Source organism: Gambusia affinis, linkage group LG19 (assembly GCF_019740435.1).
Source record: "Gambusia affinis linkage group LG19, SWU_Gaff_1.0, whole genome shotgun sequence".
NCBI lineage: Eukaryota > Metazoa > Chordata > Actinopteri > Cyprinodontiformes > Poeciliidae > Gambusia > Gambusia affinis.
Genome location: NC_057886.1, coordinates 115,011 through 135,904, shown reverse-complemented (window position 1 = coordinate 135,904; position 20,894 = coordinate 115,011). Strand labels below are relative to the sequence as shown.

The following is a 20,894-nucleotide window of genomic DNA, read 5'->3' as shown; positions in this document are numbered from 1 at the left end:
TTAAGAGGAGGGTGGCTTGTAAATATTTGTCGCTACCAGTTAAAGCTAACGCTGCACAGCAAAGTTTACAGCCTTCACTTCACTCCAGATCAGCTTCTTCAGCCTTAAGAGGAAGGTAAAGGAGCTGTCCCTTTGTTATTTTCATGAAGAACTTCTGTATGAAAGAGTGAGTGTACAGGAACAAGAGAGCAGACCAGAGCCAGACAGCCGAGCAACTGATCCGCCTGTACACATTGCTGTAAACACCGTCCTGCTTCTCAAGAAGCATGCAAAACTAATAAAACTAAATAACAAGGACCATATATTTTTTTTAAATCAAGCAACTTTGAACCTGTACAGTCAGCTGAACTAGAACTCTGACATCAGAGCTGCTCTGCTGTTAAGCAATGGTATTGTTGTTCTTCATGCTTCGGAAGCAAAAAGCCCGAACCGTAAAGTCCCCCATTACTTGGTCTCTGACACTAACAACAATAAAGTATACTTGAACATAAGGTAAAATCATTGTCCGTTAGAATGGATGAAAAATGTTTAGCTACTTAAATAACACATTTTTACAAGAAAAATGTCAGAGAATATTGCCTACTCGCATATGCTAAAGCTAATGTTAGCCACAAAGTTTAAAGAAAGTAAAACTCACTTTCATATCTGTGAACGTATAACGAGGCTTGCATCTTAAAACCTTTCACCAGCTTACTTGTTGGGGCTTCGGATCGATGTACATAATTAATTGTTACCTTGGACAAGCCCTGCAAATACCCAGTGTAAAGGGCCATTTTCAATAGAACGGAAACAATTGAGCCGCTTTTCCCCAAACGCGGAAGCTGAGGTGCAAAGAGCCCATTCACAACCTGTCAAATAAAGTGTTACCAAATGTCTATTATAGAACGGAAAACAGTGTTACTGAGTGCTTCAGCAGTGTAATCAAACACTCCACAGCACTATGTCAGTGTGACCAAGCATACTAAATGAAATCAATTTTATTGAAGAAGGATCCATATAGTCATTACTGTTGCTTGACAAGCACTTTTAGGCTCACATTTTCATATTGCTGTTTAGCAGCAAAATGGAAAAAAGGATGATCAAACCCTCAATCCTGTTGGTCAGAGGGTGTGGTTATTTTATTTAAATTCTATCAAGGAGACCCATAAAATCATCCTGTACAAAAAATGAGTGGAAAGAGGCTGTATTTCCATAAATGTTAGCTGATATTTTAGCAATCAGTGGCAGATTCTAGATGCTCTCCATCCTTAGGTGAAGCTGTCTGTATTTTGGGCCTATCTGAAAGCCATCGGTGTACTTCTGTCCTGCATCAGTCTGCTGCTGTTCCTCACCCATCACCTGGTCTCCCTGTTCTCCAACTACTGGCTTAGCCTGTGGACCGATGACCTGCTAGTTAATGGTACTCAGCCTTACAGACATAGGAGACTTGCTGTGTACGGTGGCTTTGGCCTGACCCAAGGTAAGTCAGAAAATAAGGCTCTGTGTTTGCATTGTAGTTAAGTATTTACTGTGCCTTGTATTCATACTCTGTCAAGATTTTGAATTTTGTTGATACTTTAGTATATTTTAATGGGATTTCTTGTGACAGACCAATAGAATTTGACTAAAGACACTGTTATTGTATAGCAGTTTAATGAAGAAGATGCTCAGGGTTGCCATACTGTTCTTCATTTTATGAAGAGTCCCACCTGCATCATTTTCTCCAATTGTTCCAAAGCAATCCCCAGAACAGAAACAGCCTTCATCAATTAGTTATTTTTATTTAGTTTAGTAGCTTTGATACTGCTACCTTAAGAGATGATGGGAGAAGATATTACATACTCCAGAGCAGACATAACGAACATCTGAACCACCTGGTCTCTCAGGTTTTGAAAATGAGCCAACAATCGGCCAACAGCTCTAAGATTGTGTAGTGTGCGCTGAGCATTACACTAAGGAAATGAGGAAGGGGAGGGTCAGTGGAGAGCAGTGGAGTTAAGCCTTTTTTCATTCAGTGTCATCAACAGAAAGAGAAAAAGGCTGGAAGAGACAATAAAGCCAATAATTAAAATGACATTGATAGTTTTAATTTATCGTACGATTAATTGATTTATCGTTTATCGCAACAGGCCTGGGTACAGTGAACTCAATTAATTGTTCAAAGTAGTTAAAAGGTTTAAGTACCCATTAATAAAACTTATGGAAACCTCGCAATTTATGTTGAGTTATTGACTTTCAGCATTCTCTCATGGATGAGTGAAAAAGTTCCTCGTGTTGTATTGTTGACTTTACAGCAATCCTTAATACCGAACATTCATGACAGTGGAGAGAAAAAAATTCCTCTCTAACAGGAAGAAACCTCCAGCAGAATTAGAACCAGAACGTCGCTGAGTACAAGCGAACGACTGGCCTTTGACAAATCTGAAAATAAGGCACAAGAAGAAACAGATGAAGTGATGTAGGATTATTTTCAATGTTCATGAAAATAGTTAAGATCAGGAGAGGAGGATGATTAGAGAGGAGGATGCCGTCATCCAGGTTCAGGTTTAACTTCTATGAAGAGAAAAATAACTAAGAAAACAAATAATACCAAATAATGGAAACTGAAAAGCAGTACAGGAAAATGGATGATGGAGTTTCATCATACAGGGGCTTTATATGTGAGAAGAAGAATCTTAAATTCTATTCTGGATTCAATAGAACGTGGACATTTAAAAGAAGCTGTAATAGGAGAAGTATGATCTCTATTTTTATTTCCATCAGAACTATTTTTCAGTATCATTTGTGGACATAATATTTCTAATTTTGGCAATTTTCTGAAGGTGAAAGAAGGAGATCCTAGAAACTTGCTCAATGTGGGACTTACCAAATCCTGGTTAAGAATAACATGGAGGTTATTTATTATAACCGGATAGTGAGTAGGATAGAGAATTTTTTGAGTAAAGCCAATTTGTTCTAAGATTATTAACAAATACTCTTTTGGCTATCACTGTCAGTGTCAACATGAATGCTTTAGTTTTCAACTATATTGATTTCAGTATTTACCACTAAATAAAATAAAAAATCTGAGATATGGTCTAAAGATAGAGTAAGACCCTGATGGACAATATAAAACTACAAACAAATGTGGTTTTAGTGCTTTGCAAATCAGGAGGAAAACTAAGGAGTAGATGTACAAAAGAACAGTAGCTTTCCTCATCCTATAATCTTTGGGTCAAAGGACGATGGAAATACTTTTTGGCTGTGAACAGTGGAGGAGATTGTTGAGCGTGGTCCAGAACTGTGCCAATTGAATGTGTTTGTCTAAACTGACAGGCTGGGAATAGAGAACTATAATCACAGAATCAGAAAGAGGGTTGAAAATAACTGCGAGGGAGCTGAAAATATCAACAGCTGAAGTGGTAGAATTGCTTGACAGAACAATTTCTTGGTCACTCTTTACATCATGAACAGACTGTCAAAAGAAAGCAAATGTTGACGGAAAGCCATACATAATCCTGTTTGGACTTTGTATTCAGCATGGTCTCACATTGTGATTGTGATACAGAAGGTGGAAAAAACATCAAGGGTTAATGTGTATCTTTACAAAGAATTGTGTTTAAAGTCATTCATTCAGCATTATAAAAGGTCATAATTTTTACTGTTACCTTGTAGGTGTAGCAGTCTTTGGTTATTCCCTCTCCATGTCCATTGGGGGCATCATGGCATCCCGCTACCTCCACCAGTCCTTGCTATATGATGTCCTGCGGTCACCCATGTCCTTCTTTGAGAAAACTCCAAGTGGTAACCTGGTTAACCGCTTTGCCAAAGAGATGGACACCATCGATTCTGTAATCCCCAGCATTATTAAAATGTTCATGGGATCCTTGTTCAACGTTTTGGGTTCCTGTGTCATTATCCTGTTTGCCACACCATTTGTGGCTATCATCATTCCTTTTCTTGGGTTGCTCTACTTTTTTGTGCAGGTTAGTTAAAAATACATCCTGTATTTCTGCTGTGTGTGCAGTTCTGACTTGTTCTTAGACGTGATTAAAATTGATTAACATTATATTGGTTGTTTTTGTACAGAGGTTTTATGTGGCAACTTCTCGCCAACTAAAGCGTCTGGAGTCTGTCAGCCGTTCACCTATCTACACCCACTTTAACGAAACATTGTTGGGCACTTCTGTCATTCGAGCTTTTGGTGAGCAGGAGCGATTCATCCATGAGAGTGACCAGCGAGTAGACCACAACCAGAAGGCCTACTACCCCAACATAGTAGCTAACAGGTTAAGAGCCGTGCTATTTTTCTCTTCTCTAGTTCTTATTAAATGCACTCTCCTCGGTGTTTGAACCTTTTTATAGGTTTTACAAGCCAATCATGAAGAAATAAAGTTTTGCTTTTTGATCAAAGTAATTACAGAAAAATTAATTTAATGTGAAAGTGAAAACTGATTTTGACAAAATGTCAATTAAATAAAAACATATAACATTAAATAAATTATTGCACAAATATTAACTCCTTTAAAGTGACTGAATTTAACAAAGGTCCAGGCAATTAGTTCTTCTTTCTTAAATGGTGAGATGGAAGTCATCTGAGTGCAGTGACTGTGTCTCAAGTGATTGTAGTATATAGAAACTATGGTCTGCAAGGTCCATTCATTGGTTAATTAGTATTCCTGGCTACCATTACAGCATGAAGGCAAAATGACACTTCAAGAGAATTAGAGAAATTGAGAATTCAGGGGATTGGATACATGTGGCATCAGGCATGGGGAGGGGCCTAAGGGGGCTTGAGCCCCTGCCTCTTTTATCCTTGATGTCCCTAGTCCCCATTTTGAATTGTTTATTTATTTTTTCTTCAATTTTTCATTATTTTCTTTTAATTCTGTGTGTCAGGAGGTCTGCTTGTGCCCCTCAGCAATAATATTTACCTAAATATAATAATATTTAGCATAAATAAACTAGATTGGCTGCCCTCAGTCTAATAAATTTCTCTGCCCCCATGTTGTTCAGGCACTGGGTCTATGGTGAGGAGGAGGGGGCAGATCTGTTGTTTCTAACTACCAAATTATGGGCAAGAATGTTTTTTCATACACTGGTTTGTAAGTAAAAACGTAGGTCTGATGTTAATGTTAGAAAAACAGTTTCTATTTATATTTTTATAATTGTCCTCACAATAGTGGGACAAAACCCGCCTTGTCCCTAAACACAGAAATCAGCATAGAAAACTTCTGACTTTAACTTAATCAGGCTGCTAAATGCCCGATTCCCAAAGCCCCCTAAAACCCTTCCTACTAAGAACCTCAGCATCACTAGCATGTTTAAATATTAATAAGGTGAATCTGTGGGAGGGAGACCAGGTTTATTGGCCGAGTTTAAAATCAATCACTGATTATTGGTTATTTGCTGTGATGTATTTGTGAACAAACCCAACTATGATCCAATTAGTTTCTTGATTAACATGGGTTGTTGCTATGTTGTTTTACGGTGTTTTAAGATCTTGTTCAATGTGCCCTTTTTTTAACTTTGAGCCCCTGCCCCTACAAAGGACTTTGCATGGCCCTGGTGGCACTGAACATCCCCTGGGATTTAAGACCTTCAGAGATTTTGGGGAGGAATATAGTGCTTGTGTAAATCTAGCTAGACCAGTGTTTCCCAATCCTGGTCGTCAAGGCACGCTGCCGTGCATGTTTTAGATCATGGGTGCTCAATACATCGATCGTAATCGAGCGGTCAATTGCAGGAAGGTTTTGAGTCCATCTCGGCAGTAGGTGACAAACTGAACGCCGCCAGGAGGCTGAGACCAGCACGTCCTCTACTGATGCGCTTATTCACTAAGATCCAAAACATTTATAGCTTTATTAAAGAATTTAAAAAAATCACCAAAATGTTTTTAAATAAATGACCCAATAAAAGTAATAATCTCAGTAATAGTTGTTTCAACAAGGTGTTGCGCAATTCTGGGTGTTTCGTTTCCATTTTAAAAAAAAAAGGCGACTCAAATACCGCCTTTAGCAGAACAAGAGTTTAAAATTAGCTCATCAACCACCGCTGTGTGCAGGGGAGCGCTTATTAATACTCACAAAATAGATATCAAGCCTAAAATCCTAACATCATATTGGACTGAGTGTTATGTTCTTAACGCAATATCTGCTCAGTTTGCAGAGTGCAGGAGGTTGCCACGGCAGCAGGTGACAGAGAGCGTGCATCAAGAGGAAGCATTCCTACTCACATTGATGTGGTAGTTTGATGCCATCACTTAAGCCCCTCCCACTGAGAGAAGAAACTGAGTACTATTCAGTGATCCCTTTAGCTGCTCTCTGCATGATAGATTAAAACCATATTCAATAAACCTTGAGAACATAATGTGCTCCAAAGCCCACAGTCCTCGCCAAACATTCCCCGCAAAACCGGAAGTGATAACTCCTGTCTGGTAGGTCGGATATCAGCAAAATGTAAACACTTGCTGCTGAACTCATACTGAACTGGACCGTTTAGTGCACGGATGCAGGAACAGTGTGATGATGGGGGTGGCAGAATACCTGAGCAGTGAGGGCCGCCTGACACTGCTTTTAACTTTAAACTATAAAGCTGCATTTTTGTAGAATTCAGTAAATTAATTTTAGATTTGTAAGAAAAAAATCGTACAAAAAAGTAAAATTTTCTTGATCAAGACTGATTTTTAAAAGCACCGAGGGGATGAATATTTTTCATAGGAGTAGTACCTTTTGTTTCTAAAATTTGCACAAAATTGTAGTAGGCCAGTAGCCATCACAGGATTATTATAAAACTTTAACCCATTAAAAGCCTTTCTTTCTTTTTATCTTGCACACTCTTTCATTCTTTTGCTGTGTCTGATCTTTATTTTTTGCTTTTTTTGCTCTTTCTTTATGTGCTTCTTTCCTCTGAATTCTCTCTCTTTCTCTAGAACAGGGATCTCAAACTCCAGTCTTTGACGTACGCAGTCCTGCAACTTTTAGATGTGCCTCTGCTGCACCACACCTGAATAGAATAATTAGATCATTAGCAAGGCTCTGGAGGACAAGGAGGAGGTAATTAAGTCATTTCATTCCAGTGTTTTGTACCTGTGGCACATCTAAAAACTGCAGGACAGTGGCCCTTGAGGACTGGAGTTTGAGACCCCTGCTCTAGAAAGAGAATTTCAATGTAGTTTCCAATTTGAATAGTGTTGCTGAGTGAGGTACAATCACTGAATGAAGACTGGGTTCTTGCATTTACAACCGGCCAATCTCTAGTTAGGACCAATCGAGTTTAAGCTCAAGTCACCAGCCACAGAACTTCATCTCTATTTTTATAATTAGTAAATATTTCTTGTTTGTATTTGAACTTGTATTTGTGTAGGTGGCTGGCAATTCGCCTGGAGTTTGTAGGAAACTGCATTGTTTCCTTTGCTGCACTGTTTGCTGTTATAGCCAGAGATAAACTGAGCCCAGGTCTCATGGGGCTCTCCATCTCCTACGCCCTGCAGGTAAAAGTACCACTTTGGTAGTTCTCAGCACCAGTAGTGGAGCAATGTTTTTTTGCAAAATGTTAATAAATTTGTTTAATATGCTGTAGAACCTAACCTAACCTTTATTTGTTTACTTCGTATGCAGCTGACTGCCTCATTGACGTGGCTCGTGAGAATGTCTTCTGATGTAGAGACAAATATAATAGCTGTAGAGAAGGTGAAGGAATACTGCTGCACAGAGAAAGAGGTACACTGAACAATCTTTGGACCAAAATTATCCGTACATTGGGATGTTTAAGGTTTGACTTTTGTCCTTTTTACTTTTCTGTGGTTATGTGGTTTGTCTTTGATTTTGGGCTCAAACACTGCAACATTTAAATAAATACTCCCACCAGGGTTTTATATTGTTAATTGATTTTACTGTCATCTCATTAAACAAACTTCATATTAAAGAATAGGTATTAGAAAAATGTATAATTTTTATTTTTTATAAACTGCTATATGCATCATTCCTAATTTGATATCTACACTTAAAAATAATAAATTAAAACAACTCCAAGTGATATGGGCTTGCAACTTCCATCAGAGATTGTATTTGGTCATATTACAAGGGTCAGTGGTCACCTGAACCTTTTAAAAAGTTATTTCTGTTGTAAAGAGCTTTCTGTCCTCTGGTTTGAGTTAAATTCTAAAATAAGTCTTGTAATACCAGCTATTCTCACCACATTTACATTTTCATAAAAGACTTACAAGCATTCAAATACCCAGAGATCTCAAGGCAGTTCAGATTGTTCACTTGATCTAACAATAGTAGATTACCTATCTTTCCAACTCTACGACGTCATCATGCCCTGGACATGCAACAGACACATGCATATCTCCAAATGTTGTTTTCATTCATTTCAATGTTCATAGTTCATTGTGCCACATGAATTTTATAATCTCTGTGCACTGGCCTCAGTTCCGTGGGATCTTTGAAATGCTTCTGCACAACCTTGTAAAATGCAGGGACATGGTTTGATTACTGTTACTTTTAGAATTGGAGACTTGCCATCTTCAGAAGTGATAATAACAGGACTGTTGAAACTCTATCATTTAGTAACAAGAGCAGAATGTAAAAAGGTTGTTCTGGAAGACCTGCTGTTTTGGAGAGATTGTCTGTGAACAGTGCGTGGAAACAGTTGGAAGTTTAGATGTCAGAAAAGAGCAGATCATTTCAAAAGCTCAGGGTAATGGGATAAATCGATGCCTTCTAAGCCAATTTGCCTATTTGAGTTTGACATTGCTTCAGGTATATATGCACTCCACAAAGGCAACCATGCTCTGAAACCATAGTTGGAAAAGGTAACAAAGTGACATCAACAAACAGTCTGTCAACTGTTTAGTCATGAGAAAGGGCAAATGAAAACCTAACCATGTTAGGACATTGGCTGAGCTTGATTGTGATTCAAAATATTTGAGTATTTGCATTCATGTCTATTCTCTGACCGCAGGCAGAGTGGCAACATGAGTCTCCTTCCATTCCCCCTGGCTGGCCCACTCAGGGCTGCATAGACATTCAAGGCTTTGGTCTGCGCTATCGCCATGACCTGGACCTGGCCATTCGTAATATCACCATTGTTATTAACGGAGGAGAGAAGGTGAATCTTATTATAGCTCTCAAAAGCTCAGGAGTACTCATTGTGACTGGACATTGTAGGAATTTATTGTGGATGTGCTGCTGGTTCCCAACAGATAGGGATTGTGGGGAGGACTGGTGCTGGGAAGTCATCTCTAACACTGGGCCTGTTCCGGATCATTGAAGCAGCAGAAGGCCACATCTTCATTGATGGAGTGGACATTGCTAAGCTAGGCCTCCATGAACTGCGCTCCAGAATCACCATCATCCCACAGGTGAGTAAATAGGACCCAAAAACGCAATCTCACCTGATCAGTGCATCTGTAGCAAAGCAGCCATCAGTGGAGATTTACAGTGGAGACAAAGGCTGAGGCAGTGTTTATATGGTACAACTGTCGGGCCTTCCAATAGCAAGGAGATTCTGTCCCAGGCTGCCACCCTAAATTGTCTGCTTCTTACTAAAGCAGGAGTCATTCCACCCCTCTTCACAGAATCCATTGCAGAGGCCTATTGTAATGTAAGTAGTTATTATCATTCTAAACACAAAAGATGTGCCAGTGGACTTCCAGGAGCGTCTCCAAGATGGCGGTTTAAATCTTTAACTTGTCCTAATCAGAGACGAGGAAAACTCCACTAACTCGATAAAGGGATTAAGTTCTTCTTCACAATGACATACTTTGCGTGAAGTTAAATCAAAAAAAGAGACCAGGGGTCACTAAAAGTCACGGCCAGTTCCTGCCTGGCTGTGACTTTTAGTGACAGCAAACGTTGAAAACAAAGCCAGCATGATGCAGGCCATGGACCCAAGTGAGAAGAGCGAGCTAACAACTGCTAAGGCTATCCAGAATGTATGCAACAATATCAAAGAAATGCAAAACAACATTATTTCATTGAAAAATAATATCAAGCAGGATCTGATCAGCTTTAAGAGTGAAATGAACAAAAAGCTGAAGGAGGTCAGTAGGAACGTTCAAAATAAAGGTGCTAGACTAACTGAAGCAGAACAACAGGTGATCTTTCACAGATATGACATTAGATAAAATCTTAAAAGCGTCATAGGGAAAGAAGATCTTCTATGATGGTAAAATTGATGTCATTTGCGCATAATCTTCCGACAGAGCTTAACAACAAGCTTAAAGAATACAAAAACATCAAGAAGAATATCAAAGAGGAAAAAATATGTTTCCAAACACCATACCCGACTAAGCTGAGGATTCACTGGGAGGCAAACCATGCCTGTACATGAGTGCATCAGAAGCAGTGGATGACATAAGGAAGAGGGGATACCGGGATCAAACCCTGCAGACTAAGAACCAGCTGTCAACCAGGATATGCACAGGAACAAAGGGGCCAGCTCGCACTAGCATTTGGGGCACGCGTTATGCCCCAAACGTGTGCGAGAAGAGGTTCAAGAATTCCAATGAGAACAAGTATAAATAGCTGTTTTGATGCAGATCCTAACTACTTATGTAAAATCTGAATCCCACGCTTGTAATCTTTCTTTAGTTCTAACACTCGAGTCCCCTCCTACCACCCCTCACATATTAAAACATTATTCTGATCATGATTAATGGAGAAATGACTGTCTCAAAGGTGAGGGAACTTGTCTTTGGCAGAGAAGGAGTTCCTAATTAGAGTAGGGCTGTTCCTCTTACAATGTAAGAAAAGAGGTTGTAGGATGGCATAGCATAGTGGAGCCCTAAAGTCATTCTGTTTGTTTTATGTTTTCTAAATCTCTGTTGTTTTTGTGTTCAAACTGTCGGCATGTACAAACTGGTGTGCTGATATGACTAATGGTGATATTAGAACAGCTTCATGGACTCAATAACCCTGTCAAGAGGAGCAGAGTAATGTCCAAGATAAAAAGGGAGAAAATTCAGATTCTGCTCCTTCAAGAAAATCATTTGTCCCCAACAGACCATGAGAAATTGCAAAAATTTTGATTTAGGAATTGTTTTCATAGCTCATTCAAGACAGGTCATAAAAGATGAGTTGCAGTACTAATACATAACTCCCTACATTTTGAACTTATTAAGCATATATGAGATAGTGAAGGCAGGTATATATTGGTTCGGGGTAGGATTGAAAGGAAATTGATTACCCTTCTCTCTATCTATATGCCCCACATTTTTGAGTCCTAGAAGTTATTTAATCAGATTTACAAGGTATATTAATATGTGCAGGTGGATTTAATACAGTCTTGAATAAAAATGACACATCTAATAACAAAAGGACAACCACACCACAAAGTAAACTGCTAAAAAGGGGCCTTTATGATATTGATTTACTGGATGCTTGGCAGGAGATGCACCCAACAGAAAAAAAATCACCTATTTTTCTCCCACTCACACAGTATTTTCAAGAATAGATCTCTTTTTGGTTCTTAGGAATGATTGACAGAAAGTCAAAAGCTGTAAAATTTGTACTAAGAACTTGTCAGATTACTCGGCAATATATTTAACACTTAACCGGATATGAGACGGACAAAACAATAGGGAGGCTAAATACAAGCTTGCCAAATAATAAAAATGTCATTAAAAAAAAATAATAACAGAAATAAAATACTTTCTAGAATTAAATGACGACGGAAAGTCGATCCTGATATTTTGTGGAACATGTTGAAGTCACTTATTAGAGCCCAATTTATATCACTAAGCACTGCTATTAAGAAAAAGAAGGAAAAAAGAACTAAACAAATTAGATGAGAAATTAAAAGAACGGGAGATCGGAGAACATGCAAATCAGAACTCAACTTGATCAAATCAATGTACAAATCCAAAAGATAAGGAATACAATTTTGGATATAAATAAAGAAGATGAAGAAAAACTATATAAATTCCTAAAACTATCATTTTATGACACAGGGCCAAAGGCAACAAAATTACTTGCAAAAAAAAAAGCAAATAACGCAATAAATTTTTTCAATAATAAACCCACAGACAGAAATATTAGAAAACAGATTATAGAAGGTATTGACAAAGATTTTCAAGCATATTATAAAACATTAATAAAAATACTCTCAATATTACTAATTTTAGCAAAGGGTATTGAAGACTTACTATAAAATTATGATTTTATTCTTGTACAACTTTACTCGTATTTAACTCACAAACCAAAAAGACTCTTAGTCTGGCCCTAGTCCATCATAAGCAAGTAAGTGTAGCTCGCAGAAAAAGTCCAGGAAATAGACAAAGTCTACCTTTTAACTGTTAATGCAATGTGTTATGCATTTCTGCTGACAAGCTGAAATATAAACAATATTGCTGCAAATTTTGCACAATAAATGTTAAAAACGCAATATCTTGTGAAAAACAATACATTTGAAAAAGCTGACAAGGAAGTCCTAGAAGTCAATGTTTACATTTTTTAAAAACACACATCCAATGAATCATTTGCACTTTTTCTCTTTCAAATTTAGTAGTCTTGATTAAATGTTACTGATTGGCTCAATAAACTGAACAGAGAAATTGTTTTGAGACTGAGAACAATGAAACAGCTGTTTTGGTAATCGGGTCATATAATACTATTGGTTTATATTGGTTTATATTTAATTTAAATATTATTAAATTAAATAATATTTAATAACTTTTTTAATAAGTTATTAAATATTGTCAAATTTGCAATGATATTTCAGTTTGGGAGAAGGAATGACACTGGGCGGTTGTGAAAAAATGTTATGATTTCTATAGCGGACATGACAGAAAATAATTGAGAAACACTGCTGTAGAGTAACTTGAGCAGTTTCAGATTTTTCCACAGTGCCTCATAACTGCTTAATTAAAATAAAAAACAATGGTGTGAAGTGAAGAAACGAGTACAACAGCTCAAGCGGAAACTATGAACAAAACTGGAAAGGTCACATCACTCTTTTGGCAGTATTTCAGATTTTTAAAATAAAAATCTAACAATTATTGGGATATATTAACCTGTTATATTATAATATGGGTTTTGGTAATATTGGCCAGACCTAGATTGGACAAATTTCTTAAAACCGCATACAAACTCAAATGAAGATCCTCCCAGGAGAGATTAGGTAAAGGTTAGGGCTAGGCTAACTCTGTAAAAATACACCTTCTGTATCCTGATATCACTATCTGCTTACCTTTCAGGACCCAGTGCTGTTCTCCGGATCTTTGAGAATGAACCTGGACCCCTTTGACTCCTATTCTGATGAGGAAATATGGAGGGCTTTGGAGTTTTCCCATCTCAAGAACTTTGTCTCTAGCCTACCCAACAAACTCAGCCATGAATGTAGTGAAGGAGGAGAAAACCTTAGGTATGGAACCCTTCTTGTAGTTTTTTTTCTAATCATTTGATGTTTTGACCTCCTGGGTGGAGTAGTTCCCATCTGAAAAGTCCTGACTGTATGGCATTACAATGTGATGTTCTGTAATACTTCACTATATTTTATAAGTCCATCCATCCATCCATCCATCCATCCATCTATCTATCTTCTTCCGCTTATCCGGGGTCGGGTCGCGCGGGTAGCAGCTTCAGAAGGGAGGCCCAGACTTCCCTCTCCCCAGCCACTTCCACCAGCTCCTCCGGAGGAATCCCAAGACGTTCCCAGGCCAGCCGAGAGACATAGTCCCTCCAGCGTGTCCTGGGTCTTCCCCGGGACCTCCTCCTGATGGGACGTGCCCGGAACACCTCACCAGGGAAGCGTCCAGGAGGCATCTTGACCAGATGCCCGAGCCACCTCAACTGGCCCCTCTCGACGTGAAGGAGCAGCGGCTCTACTCTGAGTCCCTCCCGGATGACTGAGCTTCTCACCCTATCTCTAAGGGAGAGCCCAGACACCCTACGGAGAAAACCCATTTCGGCCTCTTGCATCCGCGATCTCATTCTTTCGGTCATCAGCCAAAGCTCATGACCATAGATGAGAGTGGGAACGTAGATCGATCGGTAAATTGAGAGCTTCGCTTTTTGGCTCAGCTCTCTCTTCACCACGATGGACCAGTACAGCGCCCGCTTAACGGCAGACGCTGCGCCAATCCGCCTGTCGATCTCCCGCTCCATTCTTCCCCCATTCGTGAACAAGATCCCGAGATACTTGAACTCCTCCATTTGGGGCAGGACACCCCCCCTGACCCGGAGAAGGCGCTCTACCCTTTTCCGGCTCAAGACCATGGCGTCGGATTTGGAGGCACTGATCGCCATCCCAGCCGCTTCACACTCGGCTGCGCACCGATCCAGCGAGAGCTGCAGATCACGTCCCGATGAAGCCAAAAGGACCACATCATGTGCAAAAAGCAGAGATGCAATCCTGAGGCCACCAAAACGGATCCCCTCAACACCCTGGCTGCACCTAGAAATTCTGTCCATAAAAGTAATGAACAGAATTTGTGACAAAGGGCAGCCCTGGCGGAGTCCAACTCTCACTGGAAACGAGCCCGACTTACTGCCGGCAATGCGGACCAGACTCTGACACCGGTCATACAGGGACCTGACAGCCCGTGTCAAGGAGCCCGGTACTCCATACTCCCAGAGAACCACCCACAGAGCTCCCCGAGGGACACGGTCAAACGCCTTCTCCAAGTCCACAAAACACATTTAGACTGGTTGGGCGAACTCCTATGCAACCTCCAGGACCCTGCTGAGGGTGTAGAGCTGGTCCAGTGTTCCACGACCAGGACGAAAACCACACTGCTCTTCCTGAATCCGAGGTTTGACAATCCGACGGACCCTCCTCTCCAGAACCCCCGAATAGACCTTGCCAGGGACCCTTCCTAGAACAGACTGTGCAGGCTAAGACATACTCCTTCACGTCTCTGTGAACAGAGGACCACAAGAATTTGCGTTTAATGAGGGAAATGCATCAACTGATACCTGGATGTCCTGAGAAGCAGGACGCGTGGATCCACTGAATGAAACGGGCTCGGACAGAAGTTGGAACATAAATCTTGTTTGGTGGACAAGAGTCGGGGAGTGGTTCTGTTTGTTGGGCCTGTTTGATGAGGTCCTCGATCTCCCATGTGATGGCTGCCACAGTGCAGCTGGGAGGAAGGATGGGGGCCGGTATCTCTTCTGCATCATCTGGAGCATGGAGGCGGGACAGAGCATCTGGCTTGACATTTCTGGTTCCTGGGCGGTAAGAAATAGAGAGATTAAACTGGGAAAAGAACAACAACCGCCGAGACTGGCGGGGATTTAGCCTCTTGGCTGACTGTAGATATGATAAATTTTAATGATCGGTCCAAACCAGAACCGGATGTTCCGCCCCCTCTAACCAGTGCTGCCACTCCTCCTGGGCCAGCTTAATGGCCAACAGTTCCCGATTTCCCACATCATAACTACGCTATGGCGGGGTTAATTGGTGAGAGAAGAAGGCACAGGGGTGAGTTTTATTATCACAACTGGATACCTGGGACAGTACGGCCCCCACTCCGGTATCCGAGTCTTCGACCTCCACAATGAACTGCCTGGAGGGGTCAGGTTGGATGAGAATGGGAGCGTTAGAGGAGAGGGTCTTTAGTTGACTGAAAGTGGTGTCTGCTTCTTGAGTCCAACTGAATGGGGTTTTGGTGGATATTAGAGCAGTTAATGGTAGGGCGGTTTGGCTGTAGTTCCGGATGAACCGCCGGTAAAAGTTGGCAAATCCAAAGAAACGTTGCAATTGTTTCCGTGTTTCCGGAACCGGCCACTCCAACACCACCCGGATCTTCTCCTCCGTTGGCCTTACCTGTCCGCCCTCTAGGATGAAACCAAGGAAGGAGACAGATGCTTTGTAAAATTCGCACTTCTCTGCTTTAACATAAAGTTTGTTTTCCAAGAGACGTTGAAGGACTAAACGGACATGACATTTATGCTCTGCTGGGGACTTAGAATAAATCAGAATGTTATCCAGATATACAAAAATGAATACATTTAGAAAGTCTCTTAACACATCATTGACCAGGGCTTGGAAATAAGCTGGGGCGTTGGACAACCCGAATGGCATGACCAAATATTCAAATTGGCCGATGGGGGTTTTGAACGCGGTCTTCCACTCGTCTCCTTGACGAATGCGGAGTAGATGATACGCGTTTCTCAGGTCTAGTTTGGAAAAAATGGTTGCGTCATGAACAGGCTCAAACACGGATGATATAACAGAGGTAAGGGATACTTGTTCTTTTCCGTTATGTTATTTAACCCTCTGTAGTAGTGAGCCATCCTTCTTGGCCACGAAGAAAAACCCCTCCCCTAGAGGAGAGGAAGACGGACGTATGAGGCCGGCGGCCAGAGAATCCTTGATGTATTTTTTTCCATAGTTTCCCGTTCCCGTCTGGAGATATTATACAGACGACTGGAGGGTAGTGGAGCACCGGGCAAAAGGTCTATGGAGCAATCGTAAGGACGATGAGAAGGTAATAAAAGGGCCTTGGACTTACTAAAAACTGGAGCCAAGTCGTGATATTCTGGCGGGATGGTAGACAGATCAGGAAGCTCCGCCTCTTGTGGTTCTGCCAGCGACAGACCTGGGGGAATGGCAGAGCGGAGACAGGATGAATGACAAGTAATGGACCAGGACTCGACATGTCCGTCTAACCAATTAATGTGAGGGTTTTGCCGTTTAAGCCACTTGAAACCCAGGACTACGGGCGAGTTGACCGTGGAAAAGACAAAAAAGGATGCGAGTTTGCTGTGGTTGCCGGAAATTATTAACTGCAGGGGTTTTGTCCGGTGCGTATTTGTGGAAGGGTTTTACCATTAATGGCGGTGACTCGTAGAGGAATGTGTCATGTTGGGTGCTAGCCGGGTTACCCACATGCAAGAACACACTAAGACAGGGGTGTCAAGCTCCAGTCCTCAAGGGCCGCTGTCCTGCAGTTTTTAGATGTGCCACAGGTACAAAACACTGGAATGAAATGGCTTAATTACCTCCTCCTTGTGTAGACCAGTTCTCCAAAGCCTTGCTAATGACCTAATTATTCTATTCAGGTGTGGTGCAGCGGAGGCACATCTAAAAGTTGCAGGACAGCGGCCCTCGAGGACTGCAGTTTGACACCCCTGCACTAAGAGAAGGGGTATGAAACAACAATAATTTTATTTTGGGAAAAGGTAGTGGGGTCAGGGGGAAAAAGTCCTGGAGCCTGGGAATGGAGGAAAACGGTCGTCGGACTGTTGATGAGAATAGGCGGAGTGAAACACGGGACAGATCCAAGGTAATAATTTTGAGTATATTTCAGAGAGTGCTTACTTGGAGGCGGAGTGAGGTTTTGTCGGTGGCTGAAGAAATGGATTACCGTTTGGAGAGGGAGCAGGTAAGCCTTGTAGTTGGAGAGGAGAGCGGGTCGACTTCCAAGCGGGGCTCCGGTGATTTGCTCCCGGAACATGAAGCGCCAGCAGGCCCAGCCTGTGGCGAGGCGTAGGGAATCCACGGGGAGGGACCAGGGAGGTGAGTGCACGAGGAAGGCAACCGATTGGTAACACCAATGGCGTCGTGAGGAAACACAAGGAAATCTGACAGAAGGAACACAGGGAGCGATCAGAACACGAGGAGCGATCAGAGCACAAGGAGCGATCATAGAAGGTTTCTTTTCTTAAGGAGACGTCTACCAGTTGTGGCAAACACTCAGGCACTGGAGTGTCAGCTAGGCGGTCCTTATGAAGCGCCTCCGCAGCTCTTGACGATTAGACACAGGTGCATCTACAGGTTGGCCGCCACACTTCTCCAGGGGCTCCGCTCAATGGTGACATCAGGTGGCTGTGAAAGGAAATAGAAGCTTCCCAGAGAACCCAGAACAAAAACAGGAAAAATAACCCCAACCTAACAGAATGGTTAAAGGTTCAGTTTAAATTGACATTTTCTGAACGAAGGCTGAATCCATAAGATTCTGTTTGCACCCCGAATCAACAAGAACTGACAACGGAAACATCTGACCATTGCTGATCAAAGTGGCCGGTAACAGAAGGTGAGGACATTCATCCCTCATAGACTGGTCCACCAGCCCCCTCGCCTCTACTGGCGGACCTGGGGGTTTAACCGTACCGGACACTGGGCAAGGAAATGTCCCGGAGAGCCACAATATAGACAAAGGCAGGATGTAATCCGCTTGCGTCGTTTCTCCGGAGTGAGGCGAGTGCGGCCCACCTGCATAGATTCGGGGTCTGTGGAAGTCGGAGGAGGGGAGACCGAGGGAATAGAGATAGCGGCTGCATAGGTCCTAGCCGGGGAACCTCTCCGGCTTTTCTCTCTAGTCTGGGACAGGACTCTGTTATCAAGATGGACGGTTAAGTTTATTAGCTCCTCTAACGTTTCCGGCTCGTCTAAGGTAGCGAGCTCATCTTTGATAGTCGTTCAGGGCGTGAAAATACGCAGTTTTTAAAGCGGCGGCGTTCTAGTCAGATGTTGCAGCTCTTATTCTGAAGTCGACAGCGAAATCCGCCACCGTACGCTATCCCTGCTTTATTTTCCAAAGCTCGCATGAATTGAATGATTTGTCCACATCCTGAATGAATACCTGCTTAAATTCCTTTAGGAAAGCCTCAAACGTGCACCCATAATTTGCAGAGGAAAAAAAACGGGCCTCCGCCCACGCTAATGCCCGACCTGACAATAGAGATAGAACATAAGCAATTTTGGCACTGTCCTGGGTAAAACTATGAGGTGAGTGATTAAATATGATAGAGCACTGTAATATGAAACCTCTGCACTTGCTCAGGTCACCGGAGAACCTCTCAGGAGTTGGGGGTCGGATCTCAGCAAACAGAGGCTGGGCTGACTGGACAGGTTCTGGGGCTGATACAGGTTCCGGAGACGGGGAGTGCGGAACAGAGTTTTGAAGGAAATTAGTGAGTTCCGCTAGCCGTTGATTGGTTTCGGTTTGACGGGTACTTAGCTCTTGCAAAGCGGTTTCGTGGGATTGTAGGAGAGTGTGCTGCTCGGATAGCGTTGTCCTGATAGCGTCTGCTGGGCTGGTTTGTTGGCTGGAGTGTTCTGTCATGTTTGGTTCTATTTGTCTTGCCCACATGCAGAACACTAAACAGGGGAGACGAAATCAGTGAAGACTGCCTTCACTGATTTCTTAGAAAACAAAGGATAGGTGGAACGGTCCTGATCCAGGAGGTTATGGCTCAGGAAACAATCAGCACACTAAGGGAGGATGGGAAGTGAGGTGGTGAGTTCAAGGTAATCGGAGACGGGAATATTAACAGCAGTAATGGATCAATCTTACTTGTGGAGTGGGGAACTTGTCTGGGGGTTTTTGTCAGGAGGTCCGAAGTCTCGACTTTGTTGTGGTTCCAGGTGATCTGGGTGGAGGGCAGACAGGTAGGCTTGGACGTGAAGGAGGACAGACCAGTAGCAAGACTGCCTGCTGGAGTAAACTGGAGACGCTGAAATGAAGGAAGGACAACATGGAATTACTCAAAGGTCTTTCAAGGAAAGAATCTCAGGTCGCTCACGTCGGGGCTCAAAGCACCATGGTAGGCTAACACTCCAGCGTTAAAGTATTGGTGGTGCGACCCTCTTGTACTCCAGGACTGATGAGCTGATTGAGTACTGGTGTGGAAGGTAATGGCACACCTCTCGGGAAAAAGGTGGGTCTGGCTCCATCTAGTGGACAAAAGGTGAGTAGGAAATGTGGAACAAAAGCAGATCCCACAAAAAGGGACAAAACCCTGGTTCCTGACAGTTAGTCTTTATAAGATGCAGCGCAGCCACAATGTCACTGTTCACAGGGCACTGTTCACCTGAAATGATAGGATGTGCTTAATAAACACTAATATTATATTGCTATTACACAAATTCAATCCCATATAGTATCGCTACGAACATGTACTTGGCAAGGTTTAATAATAAAAATAAAAAGTATAATGAAACTAAAATATTTTAAAGTACAGGGACAAAATAGCCCACAAAACAACGTATTTTGTCCTGATTAGTAACAACATTGCAGACGGCAAACTAAAGCCATTTATGAATATATTTACAAGCTTCCTGTTATGCAAACTAAAATCGTGAAATAATACAACAGCTTAATGTACGCTAGGTATAAAATAAATTAAATAAAGCTTACGTTATTTTCAATTAAATAAAACACATGAAAAGAGACTTCGACAGGTAGGATGTATTGATAAGAAATCTGCTGAGTAAGCAGTATGTGACATAGCATCCATGTGCTGGGGGCATGAAGCAGTTGAATGAACTTCTATCTCTCGTATGTATTAATTATGAATGCTTAATAATTGTTGGTGATTTTAACGTTCATGTTGACAACCCCCAAGACAGAGGGGCTAAAAAGCTCTCTAATATCTTAGAGACTTTTGGTCTAACACAACATGTCAAACAAGCAACACACACTCAAGGACACACACTGGACCTGGTTATCAGTAAGGGTGTGAATATTTCCAATGTCTCTGTAACTGATGTCGCCCTGTCGGATCACTTCGCTGTTATCTTTGAAAGTTCTTTATCCTTTAATCCACTTGGACAAACAGCAACCATCACAAAACATTCTCTCACTGAAAGCACAGCAGAAACATTTAATCAAATCTACTCGTCTTCCTCACCCTTAAGCTGTAATGACATAAATAAGTTGGTAAATGATTTTCAGTCTAAAGTTTCAGATATCATTGATTCCATTGCCCCAATTAAAATGAAGGTTGTGTCTGGTAAGAAGAAATCTCCATGGAGAAATGCACAAACAGTTCGATCTGCAAGACAACTCTGTCGTAGGGCAGAACAAAAATGGCGTAAAACTCAACTTCATGTTCATTATGACATCTATAAAGAAAAACTACGTTACTATCATTTAACACTCAAACATGCAAGACAGGCCTTCTTTGCAGATGTCATAAACAAAAACATTAACAATACTCGAGCTTTATTTGCAACAGTTGACAGGCTGACAAACCCTCCTA

The 20,894-nt window shown here is 41.7% G+C and overlaps 1 protein-coding gene across 1 annotated transcript in view; it reads left to right on the top strand.

The window, feature by feature from the left end:
• abcc1 (ATP-binding cassette, sub-family C (CFTR/MRP), member 1) overlaps positions 1-20,894 on the top strand; it is a 74,192-nt gene that overhangs the window by 39,462 nt on the left and 13,836 nt on the right. Inside the window, exons 22-29 of the mRNA XM_044099786.1 lie at positions 1,252-1,459; positions 3,634-3,944; positions 4,048-4,247; positions 7,324-7,450; positions 7,578-7,679; positions 8,926-9,072; positions 9,167-9,325; positions 13,160-13,326. Of these exons, the coding sequence (XP_043955721.1) occupies positions 1,252-1,459; positions 3,634-3,944; positions 4,048-4,247; positions 7,324-7,450; positions 7,578-7,679; positions 8,926-9,072; positions 9,167-9,325; positions 13,160-13,326 (1,421 nt within the window). The remainder of the gene's footprint in view (positions 1-1,251; positions 1,460-3,633; positions 3,945-4,047; positions 4,248-7,323; positions 7,451-7,577; positions 7,680-8,925; positions 9,073-9,166; positions 9,326-13,159; positions 13,327-20,894) is intronic.